General features: G+C 37.8%; 1 protein-coding gene across 1 annotated transcript in view; it reads left to right on the top strand.

Annotated features, from left to right (window-relative positions):
* Positions 1-4,856: 4,856 nt before the first annotated feature.
* Positions 4,857-11,187, top strand: part of CHIA (chitinase, acidic) — an 11,591-nt gene continuing 5,260 nt past the window's right edge. The window contains exons 1-5 of the mRNA XM_011948038.1: positions 4,857-4,881; positions 6,079-6,108; positions 6,586-6,787; positions 9,236-9,292; positions 9,980-10,145. Of these exons, the coding sequence (XP_011803428.1) occupies positions 4,857-4,881; positions 6,079-6,108; positions 6,586-6,787; positions 9,236-9,292; positions 9,980-10,145 (480 nt within the window). The remainder of the gene's footprint in view (positions 4,882-6,078; positions 6,109-6,585; positions 6,788-9,235; positions 9,293-9,979; positions 10,146-11,187) is intronic.

Below are 11,187 nucleotides of genomic sequence, written 5' to 3'. Positions count from 1 at the left end.
AAATTCTGTTGGTAAAATTTTTGTCTAGGAAGGGAGACAGATTCCTGGTGCTTTCTACTCTGCCATCTTCTCAGAATTTGTTGCTCATTTTCCTTTTATATGATGCTCCTTTAAGCTAAGCATATTGGAAAAGAAGAAAGAAAACTGCTGTTATTCTCAGATGACATAGAAACCAAAAAACGCATAGAAAATTATTCAAGCTAATAATCATGTTTAGTGGTATTGCTGGAATTAGAGTTTTTATATAAAGATTAATTGCATTTAGAGAAACAAGTAATAAACAGAAAATACACTTTAAAATGCTATCATCTACAGTAGAGACAAGATATATAAGAGATCTGTAATTTCTTAAGATGTGAAAGACTACTATGGAGAAAGTTATGTAACTTTATTAACAGACACTTTCAAAGATGTAAATAACTTGAGAGGCAACCCATTTTCATGAAAAAACTTAAAATCATAAAAGTTTTCATTTTTTCCAATGTTATTCCATGTAAATCCAATCTAAATTCCAGTCGGGTTTCTCATGGGATTTTTATGATAAAACTAAAATGAAAGCATAAAAGGCCAAGATAGCTAAGGCATTCCTGAGGATGAAAAACTGTGTGTGTATGTCGGAGGATGGGATACCATTACCTATGACAGGTCTGAGGAGTGGCAGAAATGGCATTTCAAATTAGTGTGGAAAAGATGGGTTATTAAAGTTATGTTGGGGCAAGCAGTTACCCACATGCAAAAAATGAAATTGGATCAAGTCTGTGCACTACACACAAAAGATAAATTTAATAAATTAATAGCTCAAATTTAAAGACAACATTTAAAATTTTAGAAGAAAATATAAAGTATATTTACAACCTCAGAGTAGGGAGAAATTTTTCAAATCAGATTCCAAAAATCAAACTATAAAATACAAGTGGTATGCATTTGACTATATTAAAATTAAGAATTTATTTTCATTATAAGGCACCATAAAGAGAGTGAAAAAATAACCCATAAAGTTGGAAAAGATATGTTCAATGCACATAACTGAAAAATAATTACAATCAAGAATATATAAAGCATGGCAATAAAAATTAATACACTTGTGGGCAGCACAATAGAAAAATGGGCAAAAGATACAAGCAGGCATTTCACAGAAAAGGAAACAAAAGCAGTCAATAAATGTCAAGAAATGCTCAACCACATTAGTAATGTGATAGATATAAACTGAAACTGCTCACCTTAATGACACAAATTTAGTCTGATGATGAAGTTTTGGCAAAGATGTGGAGTAGGAATTCTCAATCATTGCTGTTGGTAGTGTAAATTGATATAACTACTTTGGAAGAAACTTTCTAAGTAAATAGTAAATTTTAATATGCATGTGCTATTTCACTGGGCAATTCCATTCCTAGGTGTAAACACTGGAAAAACTCTTGCAGAAGAGCACCAAGAGATGTGTGTGCAGGAATGCTGACAGCAGCATGTAGAAGAAAAATACTGGAAGTAAATCATATGTTGTTATACATAGAAAGGATAAGTAAATCAAAGCGTATTTGTATAATGGAATACCATAGAGCTATGAAAATAAGTGAACAGCTGCTACTTGTACCAATTGGATAAATCTCAAAAACAATGCTGAGCTAAAAATGCAAGAAATAGAAGAATGCATATGGTATTATTTCATTTCTATAAAGTCAAGACTAATGAATATGTTGAAACTAATATAATAAAGTGATTATAATAAGTGAATATAAAACTAAAGAATGTATTATTTAGGGAAACAGACATATGTGATAATACTATAAATGAAGTAAGAAAATAGTTCCAAACTCAGAATAGTGGTTTCTCCAGGGGAATGATGAGCATTTAACTAGGGAGAAGTATATAGGGTAACAGTCAAAGATAATGTTATTTTTTAAGTTAGGTGATGTAGAAAGGGTTTTCATTTTGACTTTTTTTTTTTTTTTTTTTGAGATGGAGTCTCACTGTTGTCACCCGAGCTGGAGCGTGATGGCACTATCTCAGCTCACTGCAACTTCCGTCTCCTGGGTTCCAGCAGTTGTCCTGCTTCAGCCTCCCAAGTAGCTGAAATTACAGGCACCCGCCCCCACATCCAGCTAATTTTTGTATTTTTAGTAGAGATGGGGTTTCACCATGTTGACCAAGCTGGTCTTGAACTCCTGATCTCAGGTGATCCATCCACCTTGGCCTCCCAAAGTGCTGGGATTACAGGTGTTGAGCCACCACACCTATCCACATTTTTCTTAAAATGCATACCTAAACTCATGTGCATGGTAGATTTTACAATTAAAGAGACTAAAAATAATACAAGGTTGTTGAAAAAAATTAACAATGCAAAAGGATACACAAGGTCACAATTTTAAACTATTCATTCTATGACTCATAATGGCAGTGATTCTTTCCAATACCCAAGTGCTCAGATGGGATGCAAGTTTGATGGGGACTCACCTGGAGCTCTTAAGGAGCTATTGAAAATAAATGTTTAATCTGCAGATCATATCATTTATTTAGAAACGGGGATGCCGAATTCAATAGAAAATACCTCACTACATATAAATGGCAGCTCCACCCGATAGTCCTGAATACAGTAAACCTGGAGCTACTGGCCTTGCTGTTTGCTTTTGCAAATCCTTGACTTTGATTTGACATTCTGACTCTTTGGCTCAACTGTGTTCTCTTGACTATCTTGGGAAAATGCCTCACTCAGTTTAACTTGGATCAAAAGCTTGCTTACTTAACACAGGGAAGCAATGCTGTATAAATTAGGAAATTTCCATTGTGGGGACAGGTGGTCTTGTCACTGAATCCTGGATCTGGTGTTTAATAGCTGATTGATTTTCTTATCTGCAAAATTGGTATGATAGTAATAATCCTCTTTATAGGGTAAAAGAAATAATAAAATCAAGCCCTCTGATGATAGTCTTTTTTTTATTCGCTCTGCTTTAACTTTTTATTCTTTTAGAATTTCATTTTGTGACCAGTCCTCAAGAAAATGTAAATCCAAGTGCCCTGCCGTTTCCTTAATCGAGGGTCTGGTGTAATACAACAATATGCTTTTCCCCCAGGATTTAATTGCTGTCATTCATGGATGGAAAATAAAATTGGAGTTTATTTATCCTAAGCCTTCCTCCCACACCCCTCCCCATAGGAAGACTTGGTTTCTATTATATTAGAGGCAGGTTCTGTATTCTTTTTGATTCTGTGAGTTTCTACATGTCTTTCAAATATATTGATTTGTGCTTATTAGCGTTGGTTTCGATTGCTTACAAAATTAAAGCTTAAGTGACATAAGCACCAAATACAGTCTCGGGCACATAGTAGGTACTTGTAGTGTTTGTTGATATGATTATTTTCACAACTGAAATTTTCCCTGAACAACATACACAAGGGCCTTTTGGTGGGGGTGGCAGGAAGGAGAGCATCAGGAAAAATAGCTAATGCGTACTGGGCTTAATACTTAAGTGATGGGTTAATAGTGCCAGCAAACCACCATGGTACATGTTTACCTATGTAATGAAACTGCACACCCTGCACATGTACCCTGGAACTAAAATAAAATAAAATAAAATTTTTTCCTGGCAGCACTTCTTTTAGACTTTCTCTGGTTCTGAGAGTAGAACAAAACACTTAACCTACCGATCATAGGAAAAATGGATACAATGTAGTTTCCAAATGTGGTAAATAGAGACACCTGTCTGGACTCACAAGAACTCTGCTAAAGTGCTGAAATCCCATAATGAGCACCCATATTGCCGCCAACTGCATTCCTGGTATTGTCACAAAACAGTACCATATAAGCAATACAGAAAATATGTGCTAGAGTACATAAAGTAAATCAGAAGATGGAGAGATCATTAAGATAAAAAGAAAAGATCTGAGTTGGACTTTGAAGAACTGCTAAGATTAGGATGGGCGGTGAGGATAAGGAGACACTGCAGGCAAGACATTACAGGCAAGGAGTGGAGAGACAATCTGAGCAAAGACATGCAAGGCATGTTTGAGGACAAAGAACAGACCTTTGGCTAAAGCAGAAATGTATTACAGAATAATAGTAGTGAATTATGTTTGGAAAGGGTAGATTGGAGTTAATTTAAATACAAAATTCTAGAAATGGTCAAGTTGCAATTCTATGAAGTGGCTCATTTCAATATCATCAACATTATTTCTATCCATTAGCAACACACAAAATAGTTTTTAGGGGATGTAATTTGAAACTATGGAACACTAGAGACTTATTGATGACCTTCAGGGGGGACATTTTGAGATCCAAAAATTCTTAAATAAAATTATCACATAGTAATGACTTGAAGCCATTCCAAAAAACATGTGTGAATAGAATATTCAGAAAGTAGCACCTAAAGAGGGAAGATTTCTTAGGCACTGATTGTACAAATTACATATGAATAATTCCACGTGGAAAAAAGGTTTAAGAACAGCTAATAACTTCCAAAGTTTTTTATTTATTTTTCCATAAAGACTTGCTTTGATGGCAGACACTAAATGTCCACAACAGAAAACTGAATCACAGTATCTAAACAGATGCTTATCAGCCCTTGGAACTGCCAAAAAAGCTATTAAACCAGTGCTTTCCATGGTGATGGTCTCCACCACCCTGTTAGGAGCCATGACATTGTTCTGTCCTTGTCGGGCAGAGAAGGTGGTGATGCTGGTGGTGGGAGGGTATAGGTTGAAGGACTTGGGAGGGTGTTTGTAGAAGAGAAGGTCTGTTGATTTACTGATTAACTACATACACATCTGGGTCAAATTCTTTCTCCATTTGGAAGCCTTTGTGATAACCATGGAATCAGAACATATAAAAATCCAACCTAGCAGGAGTGGTACTGACTGCAACAATGGCAAAGCTTATTCTCCTCACAGGTGGGTTTGTAATCAGAGATTGACCCTTCATCTTATCTGGTTTCTTTTTCTCTCACAGGCTCTGACAATCATGAAGTGGTCTTCATACTACATCTCTATACTTTTCCATTCTTCTTTCACCATTTCAAATTTCAAGTGAATCTTGTTACATACAAATCAGTCTTTCTCTCGTTCTCTTAACCTCAACTGACTCTGGTAACATTTCTGCTTTTGTTAATTCCATAGACCTGGTCCTAAAGGAAAGGCTTACTTTCTCCCACTGTTAGTCTTACTCTTTCGTCTTTTGTTTGGCCATTCCTTTTTCTTTACTCTTCTTCCTACGCTGTCTCACTTTAATTGGAATAATGCTTATTGATGTGCTTGTGTCCTTGGACTAGCTTTTTTGGGGAAGAAAATCAGTAGGAACTGAGATAGAGTTATGCAAGTTGTCTTTGTTCTGCTGTTTCCAGAATTATTTCTCCATTTATTCCTCTATTGTCCTACTGAGTTGATGATGTACCATAAACATGTTAGAAATTAAATTATTCAAAGAAATTGATTCAGTAAGTTGTTTAGAGCCAAGTCATACCAAGAATTTATTGGTTGCTCTAGAGCTGGGATTTTCAAACTGTTTAAGTTTCAGAACCTTTTCCGAATGAAACCTCAAGCTCAATTTATAAAACAATCAGAGTAGAAGAATTGCTTTGTAGAAGTCAGGGGAAGTCATCTGGAGTCTCAACCCCACAGTTCCTAGCTCTTCTCTCCTCATGTAAGAGCTCCTGAAAGTCATTCCAAAAAACTCCTAAAGCCCAGAAGATACTGAATTCTCTGCTTTAGCAGATGCCTTGCCTGTTGGAAGGCTGTGTGTTATCACTCAGGTAGGGGAAGAAAGAATGGGTGTGTCATCACTGAGTACAGTGACCAGTTGGTGATTTCAGGAAGTACGTCTTCCATAGATAGTAGACTTCCGACTCAGCATTCAGTAACATTTATTTGTGACATGGAAGGTGTAAGAAGAAGGCACCATGGTCATTTTTGATAAAGGTAGGGAAAGGTAGATCTACTGTTGTGTTCACTGAAAAGCCTTTGGAATCACCACTAAATTTAACTGAGGCTGTAACAATTTATGGCAAATTGGAAGGCAATCAATCCTTCAGAATTAGAATCTATGGGGTAGAGACAACTGGTTCAAAGTACATGCTTTGTCTTTCTATCTAGGTCTTGTTCTTGTGCTGAATGTGCAGCTGGGTAAGTCATGAACTCCATGTTTTATCACTGAATATATACATATATATATGAGATAAACCATATGAGGGAAAGAGATCTGCTGTTTGCTTCACAGACAGATGGGTTTGATTTGGGTGTAATCTAGTGTTTTGGATTGGCTGTCACTGCTATACTCTTCAGCATGACCATCTGAACTATAAACTGGTACTCACTGGGCTTCATAGGACTATGGGCATCTTTTCCTAGAAGGCTGCCATCTAGGCTTATCCAAAATCCCAAAATGAGTCTGTCAAAGTTAAAAATCAACAACTCCAAGTTACTGACTCGTTCTGAGTTAGAATCTTAGGATGCATCTGCAAGAGTGTTCATACTACCTCCCTCCACACAGAGATGAGGCATCTGAGGCACAGGGAGGGAATCAGCGGCAGGGCCAAAACTCACAGCACAATTCAGTGGTTCCTAAACCAGGCCATTGTCCCTCCCGCTGACTACACATAGGCTCTGCCTACCAGCTGACATGCTACTTCTCCAACTGGGCCCAGTACCGGTCAGGCCTGGGGCGCTTCACGCCTGACGACATCGACCCTTGCCTCTGTACCCACCTGATCTACGCCTTTGCTGGGATGCAGAACAACAAGATCACCACCGTCGAATGGAATGATGTGACTCTCTACCAAGCTTTCAATGGCCTGAAAAATAAGTAAGAAGAGGGAGATATTTAATTTGATATCCCCTTTTTCAGCACTTCCTAAACATTAATGCTTCTTAAAATGTAGTTCAGATCCATGGATCTGAGATGGAGACCAAGACTCTGCATTTCATTTTTATTTTATAATTGACAAAAATTGTATGTGTTTATCATGGACAATGTAATGTTTTGAAATACAAATACGGTGTGGAATGGCTCAATTGAACTATCAACATATGCATTTCCACAAATACTTAATATTTTTGTGGTGAGAACACTTAAAATGTACTCTTAGCAATTTTCAAAATACAATATATTGTTATTAACAATAGTCACCATGCTGTACAATATACCTCTGCAACTCATTCCTCATTTGTAACTTATATTTTGTATCCTTTCACCAACATCCCCCCAACTCCCACCCCCACAGCACTCCAGCCTTTGCTAACCACCATTCGACTATATACTTCTATGAGTTCAACTTCTTTTAGATTCCACTTTTAAGTGAGATCATGTGGTATTTGTCTTTCTGTGCCTGGTTTATGTCACTTAACATAAGTTCCTCCAGGTTTATCCACATTGCTGCAAATGGCAGGACTTCCGCCTCTTTTTAAAGACTTAATAGTATTCATTGTATATAAATACCACATTTTCTTTGTCCATTCATTCATCGATGGGCACTTAGGTTGACTCCACATCTTAACTACTGTAAACAGTGCTGCAATGAACATGGAAATTCAGATATCTCTTCAACAAGCTGATTTCATTTCCTTTGGACATAAATCCAATAGTGTAACTGCTGGATCATATGGTAGTTATTCTTTCAATTTTTTGAGGAACATCCATACTGTTTTCCAAAATGGGTACACTAATATTCATTCCCACCAACAGTGTGCAAGAGTTCCTTTTTGTCCTCATCCTCTCCAACACTTGCCTTTCATGTTTTTGATAATAGCCATTCTAACTGGATTGAGTGGTATCTCATTTGATTTTGATACATATTTCTCTGATGATTAGTGATGTTGAGCATTTTTCATACACTTGTTGACCATTGGTATGTCTTTTTTTTTTTTTTTTTGAGACGGAGTCTCGCTCTGTCGCCCAGGCTGCAGTGCAGTGGCCGGATCTCAGCTCACTGCAACCTCCGCCTCCTGAGTTCACGCCATTCTCCTGCCTCAGCCTCCCGAGTAGCTGGGACTACAGGCGCCCGCCACCTCACCCGGCTAATTTTTTGTACTTTTAGTAGAGACGGGGTTTCACCGTGTTAGCCAGGATGGTCTCAATCTCCTGACCTCGTGATCCGCCCGTCTTGGCCTCCCAAAGTGCTGGGATTACAGGCTTGAGCCACCGTGCCCGGCCTGGTATGTCTTCTTTTGAGAAATGTCCAAGTCCTTGGACCATTTTTTAATCAGGTTATTTGCTCTCTTACTACTGAGTTGTATAAATTTCCTATATATTTTTGATACTAACCCTTTACTTGACGTATTGTTTCCAACTATTTTCTCCTATTCCATAGGTCGTCTCTTGTCTCTTCACTCTGTTTCCTTTGTCATGCAAAAGCTTTTTAGCTTGATGTAATCCCATTTGTCTATTTTTGCTTTTGTTGCTGCACTTTCGAGATCATATCCAAAAAATTTTTGTTGCAGCTCTTGGAGTTTTTTTAAGGTTTTCTTACAGTAGTTTTACAATTTGAGGTCATAAATTGAGGTCTTTAATTCATTCTGAGTTGATTTTGTTCAGTTTAGTCATATTTAAGAGAAGGAAAGTACAGGTGATTACCACTATCAGTAATGGTATTATCGTGAATGCAGCTACTAGAATTTAAGTTACAATAACTAAGAGTAAATAAACTCCTTTACAGCAGTGTTTCTGAAAGTGTGGTCCATTGACTACTTGCCTCAAAATCATGTGGGGTACTTAATTAAAGTGTTAGTCCCTACTGCAATCCAACCTAATGTGAATCTCAGGGGAAGAGGTGATAAACCCAGATTTTTACTCTTGTCCTCCCACAACCTTTGCACTTAATTATTACGTACTTTTATGTTTGGAAATGTCTATTCCAGAGAATGTGTATAATTTCAAGCCAATTAATTTATGTTAATGTTACAGAGGCTAAGAATGTAATTAAGCTCAAGCAACATTTACCATTTTATCTGATGGAATAGAATATTATATTAGCTATTCATGCTTTTTAAAGTTACACATATCAAAGTGACTACCAATACATGATATTTTTTAAAGCCCAGTTTCAAAATTTAGATTTCCTTAGGGAACCCCGAGTGCATTCATGACAAGAACAACACAAACAATTTTTATAAAGGAAGTTTTCAGTAGTGGAGGAAAATTGTTCTACAAAGGCAAAACAAAAATATCTGACCAGATCCAATACTAAGGCAATGCATTTTAAATGGAGGGAGTCATGAATTTTGAAATTTATCTGTTTCTATCCTTGCTTTACAGGAACAGGCAGCTGAAAACTCTCCTGGCCATTGGAGGCTGGAACTTCGGGACTGCCCCGTAAGTCTTCTTGGAGAGCATGTTGTTTGTTTGCTTTGAAAACAAGTTAGCCCCATGTGATCACTGTCCCTTTAGACTTCACAGTCTAAGACAGGGTGTTGAGGATGTACATAAACAAATATATGAATTAAATAAGTCGTTAAACCAGAACCTCAGTATTTACTGGAACACATTTTATTTCATACATTTAATTTTTGGTGGACATTTTGGGGCCTTATCCACAGAGGTTTACTTACTGAGGTTCCCAAGCAACCTTCTTAAAGTATTTCAAGAGTACAAACCCCGAGAAGAGTGTTACAGTGCTTCCCTCTATTTATCTTCTGGTGTAGGGGAGAACGAGAAAATCACACAGATAAACAAGAGGACTTCTTGGAGGGTACATGAACTTGGCGAACTGTTTGGGGAAGGGACCCAGTGTGTTGGGTTGGCCAGGTATTCAAAGAAACAAGAGCAACTTGGGAGAAAGAGCAGAGTTTGGGGGGGATAACAAAATAAAGGGAATGTGAAGATACCATGGCTGGGAAGAGTAGTGATTACAAAGGAAGGAGAGGAGAAAACCAAGAACATGCTTTACTCTGGGCTATGGGTCCTGATGAAGGGCTCCAAGGCAGAAATTGAGAGCTTGATTTTACTCCAAGGTGTTGGGACCACCAAGGCCTCACCCTGCCTTCTTTGGTTCTCCCTCAGTTTCACTGCCATGGTTTCTACTTCTGAGAACCGCCAGACTTTCATCACCTCAGTCATCAAATTCCTGCGCCAGTATGAGTTTGATGGGCTGGACTTGGACTGGGAGTACCCTGGCTCTCGTGGGAGCCCTCCTCAGGACAAGCATCTCTTCACTGTCCTGGTGCAGGTGGGGAAGGAAGTCACAGTCTTTGGCCCAAAAAGATTCAAAGTCTTTCTTTCCAAGGAGAATTGGGTGGCTCTAGGGGAAAACTAAACTTGAATTTAAACTGATAGAATATTAGCAATGCAGAGATTCTTATGTATCATGCATTCATTAAACAAACATTTAATAGCAACAACAAAACAATATGTAAGCTGTGTGCCAGGTGCTGCTCTACATGTTGTTTTAAGAACCATAACTCACATTATCTTCATATTTACTCTATGGCATACATACTATAAGTATTATAATCTTTATTTTACAGATGAGGAAACTGAAGTACAGAGAGGGTTTAAGTAACTTGCCCCAGATCATACAGCTAGTAGGCATCATAACTACCTCTGCAGTTTGGCTACAGAGTCTATTGTTTCTAAGTATTACAGTAGGCTGCCCACTATTACTGAGCACATATTCTGTGGCAGACATTGTCAGGCTAAAGATAAGAAAAAGATACTATCCTTGACTTTGAAGAACTTCTTCTGAAGTGGAAGACTGAAAAAAATGAACAATGACAGTGCATTGTAATAAATGCCATGCTAGAGGTCTGCAGAGTACAAAAGTAACAAGGAAAGAGAGTACCTAAATCTGCTCTGGGGCAGGATCAGAAAGTGTTTCCTAGAGAAAGTGATGCTTGGGCTCAGTCTTGAAAGAAACTGGTGTTAACAATTAAGTGAGGATGGGAATGGCACAAATGATATACAGATAAGTGTGAGCAAGTGGGTGAGTAATGGCTGTGAAGTTGCATGAAGAACCAGACAATGTGAGAACTTTCATATTATGTTCAGCAATTTGCATTTTACCCTTGACACAATGGGACTGTTTTGAAGAATTTTAAATAGTAGAGAGCTGGCTTTAACCATAGAGGATAAATTAGAAGGAGATGAGAAGGCATGGATAGAATTAGGAGGTTATTGCAGTAAATCAAGCAAGAAACGATCAGGGCCCCAACAAAGGCTCTAACACTGAGGGAAGAAGAGGATGTATATACGAGATATCAAGAGGATAGAAT

The sequence above is a fragment of the Colobus angolensis genome, unplaced genomic scaffold (assembly GCF_000951035.1).
Source record: "Colobus angolensis palliatus isolate OR3802 unplaced genomic scaffold, Cang.pa_1.0 Scaffold273, whole genome shotgun sequence".
NCBI lineage: Eukaryota > Metazoa > Chordata > Mammalia > Primates > Cercopithecidae > Colobus > Colobus angolensis.
Note: the sequence above shows the minus strand (reverse complement) of the source record. Positions and strands in the feature narration are given on the sequence as shown.